The sequence below is a fragment of the Cyanistes caeruleus genome, unplaced genomic scaffold (genome assembly GCF_971803275.1).
Source record: "Cyanistes caeruleus unplaced genomic scaffold, bCyaCae1.hap1.1 HAP1_SCAFFOLD_78, whole genome shotgun sequence".
Taxonomy (NCBI): Eukaryota; Metazoa; Chordata; class Aves; order Passeriformes; family Paridae; genus Cyanistes; species Cyanistes caeruleus.
In genome coordinates, this window is record NW_028255889.1 from 2,506,699 (window position 1) to 2,523,583 (window position 16,885).

The 16,885-nt window shown below is 52.8% G+C and overlaps 2 protein-coding genes across 2 annotated transcripts in view; one reads left to right on the forward strand and one right to left on the reverse strand.

Annotated features, from left to right (window-relative positions):
* Window positions 1-16,885, reverse strand: part of LOC111944270 (uncharacterized) — a 100,112-nt gene that overhangs the window by 17,063 nt on the left and 66,164 nt on the right. The window contains 1 exon segment of the mRNA XM_086872826.1: window positions 15,447-16,302. Coding sequence (XP_086728952.1) covers window positions 15,447-16,302 — 856 coding nt within the window.
* Window positions 4,797-10,984, forward strand: LOC147646862 (uncharacterized). Its single transcript, XM_086872873.1, has 13 exons — window positions 4,797-4,998; window positions 5,356-5,427; window positions 5,516-5,587; window positions 5,676-5,741; window positions 6,192-6,299; window positions 6,929-7,000; window positions 7,089-7,160; window positions 7,248-7,346; window positions 7,798-7,905; window positions 8,191-8,262; window positions 8,886-8,963; window positions 10,017-10,182; window positions 10,712-10,984. The coding sequence occupies exons 1-13, from the start codon at window positions 4,902-4,904 to the stop codon at window positions 10,908-10,910; spliced, it is 1,281 nt and encodes a 426-aa protein (XP_086728999.1). The 5' UTR covers window positions 4,797-4,901; the 3' UTR covers window positions 10,911-10,984.

The window sequence follows — 16,885 nt, forward strand, 5'->3', positions numbered from 1 at the left end:
GGAGATCCCCCCAGTGCGTCCACGGCAGGACGGCCTCGGCAGCGGAACTGTCCTGCAGCCGGGGGCCATGCTGGGCTGGGAGATGGAGCAGGAGAGAGGGGGAAAGGGGCACTGACTTCCTCCTCACCTGCCTGGGTGTCCCAGGGCATCTTCCTCTTCCTCACAGCCTCCTCTTCCATCTGGCCAAGGTTTGGGAATGGGAAATCCTGGCTTGGGGAAAAATACGATTCATGAGCACATGGGCTGAGGGGGTTCCTTCTGCCCATGTTCATCTCTAGAAATCACCGGGCATCTGCAGTCCATAAAAACCCCCAAACACCCGGATTCAGCCCTGAAAATGCCTCCCAGAAGTTCCCCATCTCTGGTCTCTCCCCTTTGGTGTTCAGGGTTTCCCTCCCATCCCAGCTCCTGGAGGTCATGCTTGCACTGGGGGTCCCCAGTCTACTCGGTCCCTGCCCTCCCCAGGCTGCTGGGAGTGCCAGGAATCCGAGAAGTTACCCGTTTCCATCTCAGCACTTAGGGATGCTGGAGGTTTTTGGGGCTTCAGAGTCCCTTCTCCCCTTATTCTCTGCTTTGGGGTGCAGGGGGTCCAAGGAGTCCCCCCTGCCCCTCTCCAGGCTGTTGAGGGTCCAACAAATTGCAGAGCTCCTCCTCTCTGGGCTCCCCACTTTGGGGTCCTGGGGGACACAGGGCTCTGCTCCTCCAGGCTGCCTCTGCTGCCAGCTGCCACCAGGACCCCCCAATGTCCCCCCAAGGGGCATTTTGCATACAGCTTTGGAGTTCTTCATTCTTCAAACATCACCCACAAAAAAACCCAACCCAGGAACCCTCCAGGATACCAGGGCCAAGCTCCCCCTCCCCTGTCAGCTGTGGGATGCGAGGTGATGATCCCACAGGTGGGGGCTGTGAATTCAGGGAGTGCTGGACCTTGTGATTCCTTCTCCTTTCCCTGATCCTCCTCTGTCCCTCCTCTTCCTCTTCCTCCTGCTCCGCCTCTTCCTCCCTCCTCCACCTCCTCCCTAACACCACTCCCATCTCCTACTTCCATCCCTTCTTGCTCTCCCTCATCCTTCCACTTCCATCCCTCCTCCTCCTCCCCCAGGAGCAGTGACAACCTCAGTGCCCCATTCCCGAACCCCTCACAGCCCACAGCAGGAGCGGGGATGGAGCCGGGACAGGTCGGGATGGGCAGCGCGGGGCTCTCCGCTGGTCCCACGCGCTGGGGATGGAGGGAACCCGGCCTGGGGAAACTGGGAAAACTGGGGGCTGCAGATCCAAACTGGGGCTGGCTGGGGACCCTGGCTGGGGACTGCCAGCCCTTGGGGCTCCTCTGGGGAGATGTGGGAGGGGGGAACACAGAGAGGGCTGGGGGATCCCAGGAGTGGCAGCACTGGCAGGGACTGGTTTGTACTGGGATCATCCTGGCACTGGCTGAGATTGCACTGGCTGTGTAGTGACATCACACTGGGATATCATACTGGGATCGTCCTGGCAGTGAGTAGGAGCCTGCAGGGGGCAATTGAGACCAGGTTGTGAGGAACTGGGAATATGCCCTGCGCTCCCCAGAACCCCGGCATCGCCCCCCATATGTCTCATAAGTCTCCCCCAAACCCTCCAGGATCCCTGAGTGTCCCCTCAGCGCCCGTTCAGGACCCCCCAAAGCATCTCTGGACACCTGAGTTCTCCCGACCCCACAGATGCCCCTTCCAGACACGGCTGGGAATTCATCTCCCATCATCCCAGAACACAGTTCCGCGCCCAAACCTCCTGCTGTGCCCCGCGCTCCAAAGAGCCCGGTTACAGCTCCCCAGGTTCCCCCCAGGTGCTCCCAAGCCGTATACATTCGCCCCGAGGACCTGCAGCCACGGCTCGGACGCAGAAGCGCTCCCCAAGTGCTTCCCTTCACCGCCAAACGCGCCTTCCGAGCCACTTCCGGGACTACATCTCCCATCATGCTCCGGGGCGCCAATAAAACGCTACTGCAGCCGGGACTCCATCTCCCGTCATGCCCCGCGCCCCCCCGGAACCCATTGGAGCTGAGCCTATAACTCCCGTGATGCTCCGCGGCACCATGAAACCATACTATACCGGCGCCTACAGTTCCCATCATCCCCCGCGGCCCATAGATTCCCCGTTACAGCCCCCCAAGTGCCGCCCAAGGGCCCAAAGGGCCCCCAGATTCCCCTCCCTGACTTCCAAGCGCTCCCCTGGACCCCCAAGTGCTCCCCCAGGCCCCGAATTGTCCCACAGAATCCCTAAGTGCCCACCCGGCTCCCCAAGTGTCCTCCAGACCACCAGGTTGTCTCTAAATTCCCTCTCCAGACACAAAACTACCCCAAATGTTCCCCAGAAAAGTCTCCATAGACCCCAAAGTGGCTCCTTTTGCCCTGTGGGAGAAAATCATTAAAAAATATGATCAAAGGACTAAAAATAGGTGTAATTAGCATAATGAGGGAGAAATAGTGATCAATTAATTAATGAAGGGAATTGTGGTACTTTGAACCAAGGACCAATAATGTTTTTTGTTCCTGAAAGTGTATCAATTCTTTCATATAAATATAAAAATTAGGTTCTAAAAACACAGAATAATATTATTATAAAAAACAAAATTTTATTTTTATTAATTAATTAGATTTTATTCATAAAGAAAAAATTATAAAGAGAAATGTTATCAATGTTTTGGGATGTCAGTCCCAGGTGGGCCATGTCAGACATGCTGAGGCTCGGGGTGAGGAGCAGGTTGTCCAAACAGGGGCAGCCTGCAAGGGATTCATTCTTCTCTGTGACCAGACTGCCTAAGGAGACATTCAGCATCAGGATTGTAAAGAGTAAATCATGACCTCCTGATCAGTACACAAAGATGTTTTACAGTTTGAACAGTAGAATGTTGTCACTGTAAGGTGCCTTCTTTGTTAATATAGCTCATATTGCGTCATGTTTTTTAAATACCAATGTTGTTGTACCAGCTTTCTTTGCTAAAATATTGTTATAAATGAAATTAGAATTTTGACAACTAGGTCCCTTGGCTTAATGGCAGTTTAATTAAAAATGAATACAATTTACTAATCTGAATAGTAATGTGGTATAAAAGAATACAGTTTAGTAAAATAATACAGTTTAATAAAAAAATAAAATTTATATATATAATCTACTAGTAATTAAGTATGATTAAAGCATAAGCAAAACCCACCAGGGTACGGAGGCTTCCCACCCTGCCTCACCTTCAAAACAAAGCACTTCAAGCTAAACTCATATACTGTATGCTTATACATATTCATTAATGTTTCCTGTAAGTTTCCTCCTATTTCCAATTTTTCTGATTATACGTCACTTTTCTTCACGGCACATGCCTCACTTGTTGCAATGGGGTCTTCAGTCTTCTTTTGGTGGTCTTTTGGTGAAGGCTTCTCTTCTTCCTCATTGTCCTTTGGATAACCTTACAGGTTTGCATGTGCGTACTAAGCCTTGTGTTATGTTAGTCTACTAATTAGCCTTATGTTTACTAATCTTTAGGCCCAATGCCTAAATTGGTTCTAATTTTGGTCCATCTCAAGGCCATTTTGGTCTTGAGACACCATTTATCTTCTAAACTACATCCTGTACTTTCATTTTGACATGTAACATCTGCAAAGGGGTACATCTGCTTTGTAACACTGATTCTTGATTGTTTCTAATAATAACTTTAATAACAGTTACAATTTAGTTAGCACGAACCAATTCCATTTATTACAACTGTAAATACCCCTTATGTCCCTTTTTATTGGTTTCCATGCTAACGGCCTTGCTTTCTTCCTTGCTATGGATAAACTTGTATTTTGTCAATTTGTTCTTCTGCTGCCTCAATTCTTTGGCCTGCAGACCAGTTGCTAAGCCCATCCACATTCAGCTCTTAGTCTTCAGAGGGAAACTTTGAGCACAGTGAGAATCTCCCAGTGTGCAAGAGGGTCCCTGTGTGCCAGCTGCAGCTGGGGCCTCAGCCATCTCCTCTCTCAACAGGTTCCCCTCTGCAGCTTCACAGGAAAGGCCAAAAACCTCAGTCAGGGACACCTGCACCACACATTTCACATCTCCATGCCCATACGTGATATCCCTGTCACAGCTGCATTACCAGCTTGCTGCTGTGCAGATGCTGCCACCACCCAAAGCAAGGCCCTGTGTCCCTGAAGGGACCCGCCCTGCTCTGTGGCCTGGACTGAAGGTGGGTCCCTCCTGCCAGGGCAGGGCCTGACACAGCTCTTCTGTTCCAATAAAGAGATGGAGCTCTCACCCCAGTGTCTGGCTGGTACCACCAGCAAAGCCCACACAGCACCAGCCCTGGCTGAGCTCCATGTCCAGGAGCAGGCAGGGCTGACCACGGTGTGGGCAGGCAGGAGCCAGGCAGGGGCTGCTGTGACCAGCGGCAGGGCACTGAGGGGCTGGGGGAGTCTGTGTTGAGTGTCCCTGGGCTGAGGGCACATTTCCTTCAGTGGCATCACCTGGGCCTGGACCTCCTCCAGTGCCATGCCCAGGAAAAGAGGCAACCATCAAGAGCATCTCATGGGACAGAACATGACCAGCAATGTCAGCAGGCAAAACCAAGGTTTTGTTTAGCAATGACCCTTTGATGAAGTCAAAGATTTACAATCAGTCCAGTACAGATTGGAGTACAGATGGGAGAACACTCAGGGGGTACAGCCAAGGCCATGAGGTCACAGCAGTCTCTGGGGTGACAGCAGGCTGAGGTGACAGCAGGCTCTGAGGTCACAGAGGTCCCAGAGCCCCGTGGTTGCACAGCACCACAAGGATCGAGCAGTCAGTCTTTGACCACGACTGTTGTGGCAGCAGCGGTGCTGACATTGGGACAGTGGTGTCAGGACAGTGGTAGCAGCAAGAGCTGCAGGACTGGCAGTGGGCAAGGCACCATGGCCTTTGCTCTGCACCTCTTCCTCCTGCTCCTCCTGGCAGTGGCCCTGTCTGACAGGGCTGCCCAGGCTGCTCCGTGGCGAGCACGGCGAGCAGGTGAGCCGGCAGCCTCGGTCCCCTTTCCGGGGACAGTGCTCCCTTCTCCCTGGGAAGTGTTGGGGATGGTTTTCCCCCAGGGCTTAAGGGAGGGTTTCCTCTGTGGGAGGGAGAGAGTCCCCAGAGCCCCTGGGCTGGTCCCACTGCCCCACACGGGATGTTGCATGGGGCCTGCAAAGAAGGTGGAGAGTGACCAGAGCCAGCCCAGAGCTCTCCAGGCCCCTCTGCAGCTTTGGCCATGTCCACCGACATCTGGCTGCCACGGCCTTTCCCAACCCCCTTGCAGTGCCCAGTTCCCTAAGGCAGAAGGGGGTCCCAGCACACCATGGAATGGTTCTGATCTGTGCTCCCTTCTAGATGACGGTGGTAGGAAGGCTTCTCCAGCAGCATGGCTTCATGAAGATTTTCTGCCTCTGGAGCCCCATGCAGGTATATTCTCACTGTCCCAACAAGAAATAATCATTGACCACCTGTCATGAACCAGGTGACAGAAGCTTCTGTGGCTGTTGAGTTACAGGTGTGTCTGCATCAAGGACATTTCAAGCTCCTTTTCTGGTTGCTGCACGCAAGCCCAGCTCCCATCACAGGGGTGAGTGGTGTGTCCTTGCCGATCCCACAGGCTTGAGCCCTGGTTCTGTGGGATCCATTCATCTGAAAAGGAAATACTTTCTGTTAAGGTTCTCCTAGAGGGAGGAATAAACCCACAGAAGACAAGATGCTTAGTGAACTGGATAGACGCTATGGTGGGTCCAAGTCCCTCAGCCTTCTCCTGACACTGAGCAGCCAGGGGCTTTCTCTGCACATCTGGACACGCCGTGCCTGGCACAGTGGGAAGGGATCCATGGCAGCTTCACTGCCCCCTGCTGCTTTCATGGCCTGCTGGGCTGTTTCCCAGCCTGGCCTGGCTACAGCTTCTCCCCAGCCTCTGCAGGAAGGCATTTGGCATCAGCTGACAGGGAGCCCAAACTGCAGCACAGGCCATGCAGAGCCAGAGATCCCTTGCAATTTCCCAGTCTTGGGGTAGATGTGGAATGGCAGCTCTTTGGAGGTGGGAGGGCCCTGGCATGGCTCCAAAGTTTTGATGGCTTCCTGAACCTTATTCATGACTTGGACAAGTATTGGCTTTTGAAGATGCCACCTTCCTGTTGGGGAAGAGCCCCACCTGATCCAGCTGTGGCTCTTCTTTTCTCCAGAGATGAACCCAAAGGCTGTGCTGAAGGCAGCGTTTCCCGGAGGAAGCAGTGGCTCATGGGCAGCCTCTGCTGCAGGAAGGGAGGCCATGCCAGGCACAGTCCCAGGAGGTAATTGCTGTGCCTCTGGGCCTGAGCCCTGCTGAGGCTTGAGCTGCCATCTCTGTTGCTTGGCTGTGTGAGCACAGTGCAGAGGAATTATCCTGAGTAGGCTCAGGGCACTCGGCTACAGAGCAGTTCTGCTGAGGTCCCTCCATGGGAGACACATCCCAAAACCTGGCAGCGGCTGTAAGGAATGCCCATGGTGGGGAAAGGGCTGAGGGGAGGGTAAAGCTCCAGTGTGCCCTGAGAGGGCCTGGCTCTGTCCCCTTGGGCTGGGGGAGCTGTCCCAGCTGAAGGACGGAGGGCAGGAGAGAGGGCAGGAGGAAGGTAGGGATATCTGTGGCACTGAATGCTGCAGTTTGGCCCAGGGCTTAATGGTTTCCTCTGTGGCAGGGAGAGCCCCTGGGCCCTGGGCTGGTGCCGCTACCCCACCAGAGATATTGCATGGGGCCTGCAAAGAAGGTGGAGAGTGTCCAGAGCCAGCCCAGAGCTCTCCAGGCCCCTCTGCAGCTTTGGCCATGTCCACTGACATCTGGCTCCCTTGGCCATCCCCCGACCCCCTTGCAGTGCCCAGTTTACTAAGGCAGAAGGGGGTCCCAGCACACCATGGAATGGTTCTGATCTGTGCTCCTTTCTAGACAAGGGTGGTAGGAAGGCTCCTCCAGCAGCTTGGCTTCATGAAGATTTTAAGCCTCTGGAGCCCCATGCAGGTATGTTCTCACTGTCCCAACAAGAAATAATCATTGACAACCTGTCACAAACCAGGTGACAGAAGCTTCTGTGGCTGTTGAGTTACAGGTGTGTCTGCATCAAGGACATTTCAAGCTCCTTTTCTGGTTGCTGCACGCAAGCCCAGCTCCCATCACAGGGGTGAGTGGTGTGTCCCTGCTGATCCCACAGGCTGAGCCCTGGTTCTGTGGGATCCATTCATCTGAAATGGAAATACTTTCTGTTAAGGTTCTCCGAGAGGGAGGAACAAACCTACAGAGGATAGTAAGTCGCTGGAGACATCCAAACACATGGATAAGATGTTGAGTGAACTGGAGAGACGCCATAGTGAGTCCATGTCCCTCAGCCTTCTCCTGTGACTCAGCAGCTGGGGGCTTTCTCTGCACATCTGGACATGCTATGGCTGGCACAGCAGGAAGGGATCCATGTCAGTCTTGCTGTCCCACTGCTGCTTTCATGGCCTACAGGGCTGTTTCCCAGCCTGGCCTGGCTGCAGCTTCTCCCCAGTCCCTGCAGGAAGGCATTTGGCATCAGCTGACAGGGAGCCCAAACTGCAGCACAGGCCATGCACAGCCAGAGATCCCTTGCAATTTCCCGGTCTTGGGCTAGATCAGGTGTAGGGGCTGTTTGGAGGAGGGAGGGCCCCGGCCAGCCCCAATAACCTGGCCTTTCTCCTGATCCTTAACCATGACTTTAACAAATATTGCCACTTGAACATGCCACCTCCTCAACGGGGAATGGTTCTATCTGATCGAGCTGTGGCTCTTCCTTCCTCCAGAGATGAACCCAAAGGCTGTGCTGAAGGTGCCATTTCCCGGAGGAAGCAGTGGCTCATGGGCAGCCTCTGCTGCAGGAAGGGAGGCCATGCCAGGCACAGCCCCAGGAGGTAATTGCTGTGCCTCTGGGCCTGAGCCCTGCTGAGGCTTGAGCTGTAAATCTCTGCTGCTTGGCAGTGCCTGCCTTTCAGGGATTTTGCACAGAGCATGGAAAAGGTGTTGAGAATGTCCAGAGCCAGTCCAGAGCTTTCCTCAGGCCCCTCTGCAGCTTTGGCCATGTCCATTGACATCTGGCTCCCATGGCCTTCCCCGACCCCCTTGCAGTGCCCAGTTCCCTAAGGCAGAAGGGGATTCCAGCACACCATGGAATGGTTCTGATCTGTGCTCCCTTCTAGATTGGGATCGTGACATGGAGCATCTGGAAGTGCTGGTAAATGGCGGTTTGAAGACCTTGCCAGATGCTGGAGGCAAGTTCTCGATGTCCCTTTCCGCACAGAACAATCCGTGTCAAGGTGGCAAGAGCTCACTCATGTGCCATTTCCTTCAAGAGTCTGAAGGTTGACGGATTCTGGAAACCTTGCCCTGCTCCCTTCTGGAGCCCTGAGTGATCCCACAGCATTGCTGTCAGTGGGAGGAAGGAGCATTTAGCCGTCAATCCTCTTCCTGTGTGTAATGCCAGTGTCTCCTTCCGTGTGCTCTGTGCAGCCACGGAGAAGAGCAGAGAGGGAAGGGCTGGGCTCAGGGCTGTGCCCTGGGGCTCTGCCTTGTGTGGCTCCTTTCTGGCCCCAGGGAACCTGAGATGCTCCTGCTCCAGCTTCCAAGCCCTGGCCCTGCTTGAGGCTCAGTTCAGAGCTGCTGGCAGCTCCAGGGAGTCCTTTCTCCCCTGACTGCCATGCAAGGGGCTCCTTCCATCCCACTGTGGGCCCACTGCAGGCATGTGGTCCCCCTGCCCTTGCTACTGAGTTGAAGGCAGAGATGAGGAAGTGCCTTGGAGGGCAGCAGTCACCTGGGTGTACTCACTGCCACTCCAGCCTGAAGAAGAATCTTCAGCAGTGTCACGGGAGCTTTTCTGTCCTGACTTTCTTTGCAGATGAACCTGATGATGAAGATGATCCGGACTCCCCATCCATATCAGTTACTGAGCCTGATGATGAGGAAGATTATGAGGGTAGGTCAAGGCCTTTCCCCCTGGGAGAGCCTCCAGCTCAGAGCCCAAGGCTCGGCCACGGTGGCATCTCTGCAGGTGCCAGGACAGAGCCGTGCATGGTTGTGCCCTCACCCTGTGTGATCCTCTCACTGCTCCTGTGGCTCAGTGCTGCCTGTGCAGATCAGCAGACATGACTGAAGCTTCTGTGGCTGTTGAGTTACAGGTGTGTCTGCAGGGAGGACTTTCCCAGCTCCTGAGCTAAATTCTGCCAGCAAGCCCAGCTCCCATCACTGGGGTGTGTGGTGCCTCCCTGCTGATCCCACAGGCTGACCACTGGTTCTGTGGGATCCATTCCTGGGAAATGCAAATACTTTTATAATGGTCCCCTGAGAAAGAAGAACAAACCTATAGGAGATAGTAATGTAGCAATGGGGGAACTCAAATACCTGGACATAGTCCTGAGTGATCTGGAGGGATGCCATGGTGGGTCCATGTCCCTCAGCCTCCTCCTGACACTCAGCAGCCAGGGGCTTTCTCTGCACATCAGGACACGCCGTGTGCCCGGCACAGCAGGAAGGAATCCATGGTAGCCTCACTGCCCCACTACTGCTTTCATGGCCTGTAGGGCTGTTTCCCAGCCTGGCCTGGCTGCAGCTTCTCCCCAGCCTCTGCAGGAAGGCATTTGGCATCAGGTGACAGGGAGCCCAAACTGCACCATGGGCCACGCACACCTTGAGATCCCTTGAAAATTTCCAGTCTCAGGCTAGTTCAGGTTTAGGGTCTGTTTGGAAGAGGGGTGGCCCTGGAGCATTTCCAAAACCTTGGGCATTTTCCTGATCCTTATCCATGTCTTTGACAAGTATTGCCTGGAGAAGACCAGCACAGCACAGAGAAATTGTGCCATTCGAGCTCAGGGGTTTGAGCCAAGGTGGGTTGAGTCTTGTGCCAAGGGGTGGCAAGGTGCCTGCAGGCCCCAGCTCTGGGGGAAACAGAGAACGTCCTGGCTGTATCCAGCGTGCTGCCAGCTCAGCAGTGGAGCACAGCACAGGCTCATGCTGCCCATTGCTCCCACAGATGCAGCTGGCACCACAGCACATGCTCAGAAGATCTGGGAGAGCATGAGAAGAGTTTTCTACCAGGGAACAGATGGTTTGATTAAGTTAATGGCCATTGTGGCTGGTGGAGCAGTTTTCCTGATGATGTGCTGTGCCGGAATCTGGTATTGCCGGAAGGGAAAACGGTGAGTGTTTTGCAATCTCGGCCTCAAACAGCTTCTTGAAAGGCTGCTCATAGTCAGGAAACATTCCCAGTGAGGCTGCTGTGCACTTGTGGATAGGCCTTGGTTGCCCAAATAACTCTGCTGAGAGTTCTGCTGCTGCCCAGGCCTTTCATTGGCCTCTTAATTGCTGGGCCTTGTCCTGGGGAGCCCGCTGGGGCTGCAGCCAGTGCTGGCTCCCACTCAGGCTGCCTGGCCAAAAGCAGCCCCAGGAGCAGCAGGCAGAGGCAAAGCAAGGTGGGCAGGAGAAAGAGCAGGTATGAGATTGCCCTTGAAAGGCAGAGGCGCTCTGGGGCCCGCTCCTGGTCAGGGACCCTGCCCAGAGCCATCCCCTGCTCGCTGGGGCCTTGAGGGGCAGCTGTCCAGCTGGGCCAAGCTGTGCCAGCAGCTCCAGCCATGCTGGGGAGCCTTGGCCGCTCTGGGCCCTGCTGTGCAGGAGGGTCCCTGAGTGCCAGCGGTAGCTGGGGGCCTCAGCCACCTCCTCTCTCCACAGGAGCACCTCTGCAGCTTCAGAAGAGCAGCCAAAGATTTTAGTCTCTGAGAAGCTGACCTGTTATCCTTGCTCTTCACATCTCTCCCCATCTGCTGTGCTGCGGCTGCATCCCCGTCTTGAGGGCATCCCAAGACCCACACCTCCCAAGCGAGACCCTCTGCCCCTGAGCCCCCTGGCCCTGTTCCCTGGCCAGGACTGAAATTGGGCAGCCCCTGTCCACCAGAGCAGGGGTTGGCCCATGATTTTTGTTCAAATAAAGAGATGGAGCTGTCACCCCAGTGTCCAGCTGGTACCACCAGCAAAGCCCACACGGCACCAGCCCTGGCTGAGCTCCATGTCCAGGAGCAGCCGGGGGTGCCCACGGTGTGGGCAGGCAGGAGCCAGGCAGGGGCTGCTGTGACCAGCGGTGGGGCCCCAAGGGGCTGGGGGAGCCCATGCTGAGCGTCCCTGGGCTGTGAGGGCACATTTCCTTCAGTGGCATCACCTGGGCCTGCACCTCATGAGGCACACAGGGCAAATTTGGGCTCTCTCCTAAGGTGTGCAGGGATTCCCCATGAGGAGTGCAGTGGGGTTAAACTGAGAGGGGTTTTTACTCTTCTCAGCACTGCAAAGGGGACAGTCTTGGCCAAGGTTTTGCAGAGCTGGGAGGAAGCCTCCCAGCCCAAGGAGAGCCCTTGGGCCTGGCCTGTGGGCACAGCGGGCAGGTGGAGCCCATCCCTTGAGGCCAGTCCAGGCTGCTCGGGCCAGGCTGGGCCGGGTGAGCCGGGCCATTCTCTGGGGCACAGGAGGCACCCAGGGCTATAACTGGGGCCGTGGCTTTTCAGCTTGAAGGGAGGCTGGCTCTGTTGGTTCAGAGGGCACAGCTTAGATCCCAGTTACCTTTGTAAACCTGCTGGGGAAGTGTTGAGGGCAGAGAGTTCCAACCCTTCTCACTGGGAAGCTGGGCTGATGCTGTGGGGTTTTTTAATTTTTTGCCCTCTAAATTTGTGTCCTGGCAGAGGATTAAGTTTGCTTGCTCTCAGTAAGCCCCTTTTCTTCTTGGTGCTGTTGTAAATGAAATTAAAATCAGACAACTAGATCTATTGAATTAACAGCAATTAAATAACAAGGGAAAAAATTATACAACTTAGTGAATTGAATACAAGGATGCAATATAATAAAATAATACTATTTAGTGGATTGAATAGAAATTTGGTATAAAAGGAAAACAATTCAGTAAAAGAGTACAATTTAGTGAATATCTTCATATATATATATATATATGTGAATATAATTTGCTAGTAATTGAGTATGATTAAAGCATGAGCAAAACTGACTGGGGTATGGGCAGGGCTTCTCACCCTGCCTCACGTACCAAAACAAAGCAATTCAAACTAAACTTATATACTGTATGCTTATACATATTCATTCATGTTTCCCCTAAGTCTCCTCCTATTTTTGATTCTTTAATTTTACATCACTATTCTTCATGGCGCAAGCCTCACTTGTTGCTAGGGGGTCTTCAGTCTCCTTTCGATGGTATTTTGGATGAAGGCTTACGCTCATCCTCATTGTCCTCTGGATAACCTTACAGGTTTTGCATGGGTACTAACTGTTATGTAAATAAGCATTGTGTTCCACTAATTAGTCTTACACTTCATAATCTTCAGGCCTATGCCTAAAGTTGTTCCAACTTTATCCATCTCAAGGTTGATTTCTTCTTGGGACACCACTTACCTCAAAACTACATCCTGTACCTTAATTTCAACATGTAACATCTGCAAAGGGGTACATCTGCCTTGTATCACCAATTCCCTTGATTGCTTCTAATAATAATTTTCCAAACAGTTACAATTTAGTTAGCACAAATCATTTCCATTTATTACGCTCCCCAAATTCCACTCCCAACATCTCCCCAGCTTCCAGCTCAGGATGGTGCCCTGATGAGACCCCTCCCCAAATCCCACCCCCAAGACACCTCCCCATCACTGGAAAATCCCCCAAATCTCACTCCAAAATCAGGAATCCTCCCTGAGACCCCTCCCCAAATTCAGGCCTCCCCAAAATGCCCCTCCTCACTGGGATTAGGACCTCTCCCCATCAATGGAAATTCCCCCAAAAGACAAAAAATCCTCCCCAAATCCCCTTCCCAAAATCAGAACTCCACCAGGACCCCTGAATTTCCCCCCAAAACCACCAAATTTTCCCCCCCAAATCCCCAATTTTTTTCCCCAAATCCCAAATCCTCTCCCTAAAAACCCCAAAGTTCTCCCCAAAGCCCCAAATTTCCTCCCCAAACACCCAAATGTTAGAAAAAAATCCTTAAATTCTTGCCCTAAAACCCCAAAATTCCCCCCAGGACCTCCAGAGTTTCGCCCCAAAACCCCAAATTTCCCCCCGAACCCCCAAATTTCTCCAATTCCACCCCAAAACATGGGAGAACTCCCCAAAAAACCAGCAAGCCTTCCCAAAACCTCCACCAAAATTGCAACTCTCTCCCCAAAAATCACCAAAAATCTGAGATCATAAATTTTTTCATACCTTGGGTGGGGGGAGAAACACCAGAAATCTCAGGATTTTTTTCCGTTTTTTTGGGGAGGGGGGTCTCCCTGTTTCCTGTCCCCCCAGATGACCCCACCCCAAAGTTCCTGCCCCTCAGCCCCCCAAATTGAGTATAAATAAATAAAAAGAGGAAAAAAGAAAAAAAAAAGGGGGGGGAAAGGTAAAAATAAAAAATAAAACCAGAAAAAAAGTAAAAAAAATATTTTCTCACCTCAATTTGGGGGGAGAGGGATGGAGGAAATATTGGTGGAGGGGGTGAACCTCCAGAAAAAAAATTGAGGGACCCCCCCAAAAAAATTGGGGGAACCCCCCCCAAAAGCTCACTTCAAAAAATGCCAAAACCATCAAAAATGAAAAAAAAATAGTAAATAAAAAAATGAAAAATTTGAGGAAAACACACAAAAAATGCATTAAAAATGGAGGAACTCCCCCTTGAATCCAAGGGATTTTGGAGAATTTTCTTTTCCTAAAGCCATGGTTTTTTTGGGGTGGCAAGGGAGGAGAGATCCCCTCCAAATTCCTGGGGGCATCCCCGAGATCCAGTGGAGGCACCTGGTCCGGGAGGGGACAGAAAGGGCATTTTACAGAAATTAAGGGAATTTTGGAGGATTTGGGCAAATATTAGATAATTCTGGGATTTTTGGGGGGTCTGGGGGTGGGGGGGGGGGTTGTGTCTCAATTTTGTGGGGTCTTGCATTCCAGGGCCGCAGGATCATGTCCAGGGAAGCCACAGTTACCCGGAACAGGCACGGGACACCAATGAGATGGGACTCTGCTCAGGAAACTATTTATCCAGCTCAGGAACAAACTCAGATCCAGAGACAGCCCCGAACAGAGGCAGGGAGATGGGTTTTGAGAATCAGGGTGGAGCTCAAAATCAGGGACGACTGGGAACACAGCAAGGGAGAAACACCAGGGGCCCAAACCCAATCAGAAATCCCTGGGCTGCCACCCCACGAGGGTGGAGTTTCTTCCTGGGCTCGCAGGGCCCATACTCCAAGGCAGAGGGATGGAATTCCCTCTTGCCCACACCTCTCACTTTAATCATGTTCAATTGAAACCAAGTCTTTGCCTCCCTGGGCAGGGGCACCTCACACAAAAGCTCACCCAGTAATGGGCTCCCCCTCCCTTCACCATCCCCAAAATTTGGCTGTCTCATTCCAGACCCCACCCCACCTCCCCAATCCCAAGGCCAACCCATCTCATCTCTGCTGGACATCAAGACCTCCTTCCCAACCCCTATTTTGCCCATTTTACACCTCCCAATCCCTATCCCACCCATCCTGCCCCACCCAATGCCCATCTCACCCCTCCTGATTTGCATCCCACTTCGCCCAGTCCCCTTCCAACCCCATTCCACCTGATGCCTTGAGAAGGCTGACCTAGAACAGAGGCTGCATCAGAGGTAAGAATAAAGTTTATTAAAAGGCCTTAAAAGATATGCTTTGGGCAGTACAAGAGCCTGGCCAGGGCTACACCCAAGATCAACCAAAAATGGCCACAAAAATGGATGAACAACTGATTGTAAGGTCTCACATTTTTGTAAGCTTAGGTCCATCTGCATATTGGGATTAATGGTCCAATTACAGCTTCAGATGATGAAGTCCCATCCTTCTTGTTTTCTTCCTTTAGTCCACCCTTGTTTATGCTTTTGGGCCTGAAACTTGTAACAACTGCCCTTGGTATCAAGCTAAAAAGGAATCGTTTTGTCTACCTACTCTGTGAAGAGAGCTCACTAACACTTAATATGAAGTTCAAAACTATAAACCTAGCCAGTGCAGAATATGAAAAACATGAAAGCTAAAGCTTAAGGCATCACACCCTTAGAGGCTGTGGAATTGTATAATTTTGGAGTGGTTTAGAGGTGGCAGATCAAACCCTCTCATCCCTTTGAATGCCAAGAAATGGAGACAACTACACCAAATACCGCCACAACCCCCAAGTTTCTCCCTAAATCCCAGATTCCCTTGAAACACTAGTAAAAAGTGAGGCTTAAGATGCTTTTGTTGAATTTGTTGATTTTTACCCCAATTTTGTCTGTTTTACAAGGATGAAGATGAACCAAAAGATAACTGAAACCAAACTAAAATGACCACCAGCCCAGTGTGTTCCCAACACAGATCACTGGGAACGTGGGTCATCAGGGCTTTGCCCAACGTGGGTCCTCTGATGGGGGATGGAGTTGGGGCAGCACACAAAGCTCTTCCTGCACTTGGGGCACTCGCAGGGCTTCCCTTAGTGGTGCCTCTGTTGGTGTTTGGTCAAGTGAGAGCTCTGGGTGAATCTCTTCCCACACTGGGGACACTTGTAGAGCCTCTCCCCAGTGTGGATGCGCCTGTGGGTGACGAGGGTGGAGTTGTGCTTGAAGCCCTTGCTGCAGTCGGGGCAGCGGAAGAGCCTCTCCTCTGTGTGAATCCACTGGTGCTGGAGAAGATGGGAACTGGTCTGAAACCTCTTCCCACATTCGGGGCACTCGTAGGGCCTCTCCCCAGCGTGGATCATCTGGTGAATGGTCAGTTGGGACCTCTGGTTGAAGGTCATCCCACATTCCCCACACTCATAGGGCTGTTCCCCAGTGTGGGTCCTCTGGTGGATGGTCAGGTAGGAGCTGTTTCTGAAGCTCTTCCCACATTCCCCACACTTGAAAGGCCTCTCCCCAGTGTGGATGCACCGGTGCCTATTGAGGTTGGAGTTGTGATTGAAGCCCTCCCCACAGTCAGGGCAGCGGAAGGGCCTCTCCTCTGTATGAATCCGCTGGTGCTGGAGGAGAGTGGAGCTGGTTTGAAACCTCTTCCCACACTCAGAACACTCGTAGGGCCTCTCCCCAGTGTGGATGCGTAGGTGGATGATGAGTTTGGAGTTGAAGCTGAAGCCCTTCCCACATTTCTCACACTCGTAGGGCCATTCCCCAGTGTGAATCATCTGATGCTGGATCAGGCTGTTGCTGTGGCGGAAGCTCTTCCCACACTCCAAGCACTTGTAGTGTTTCTGCCCTTTGTGAAGCTGCTCATGGACTACCAGCTCAGAGCCCCGGCTGGATCTCCGGCCGCCTTCCTGGCACAGGGCGGGTCTTTCCTCCTCAGAGCACCCTGGGATGGGTTTGGAGCCCCTCCTCCTGCGGGATCTCCGGGGCTTTTCCTCCCCATTGGATTCCTGCACTGTGGAACTGCTCAAATCAGCCTCTTCCACAAGGTTCTGCTGCAGGGATTTTTCCTCCCTGGTCTCCATCCTCAGCTCCTTGTCTGAGGAAGGACAAGGAGAGGATGGGATTTGCCTCCGTGCCAGAGGGAAGGGGAAGGAGATCCCCCCAGTGCGTCCACAGCAGGACGGTGTCGGCAGCGGGGTTGTCCTGCAGCTGGGGGCCATGCTGGGCTGGGAGATGGAGCAGGAGGGAGAGGGAAAGGGGCACTGACTTCCTCCTCACCTGCCTGGGTGTCCCGGGGCATCTTCCTCTTCCTCACAGCCTCCTCCTCAATCTGGACAAAGCTTGGGAATCAAAAATCCTGTCTTGGGGAAAAATACGATTCATGAGCACATGGGCTGAGAGGGTTCATTCTGCCCATGTTCATCTCTAGAAGTCAACAAGCATCTGGAGTCCATAAAAAACCCCAAACACCAAGATTCAGCCCTGAA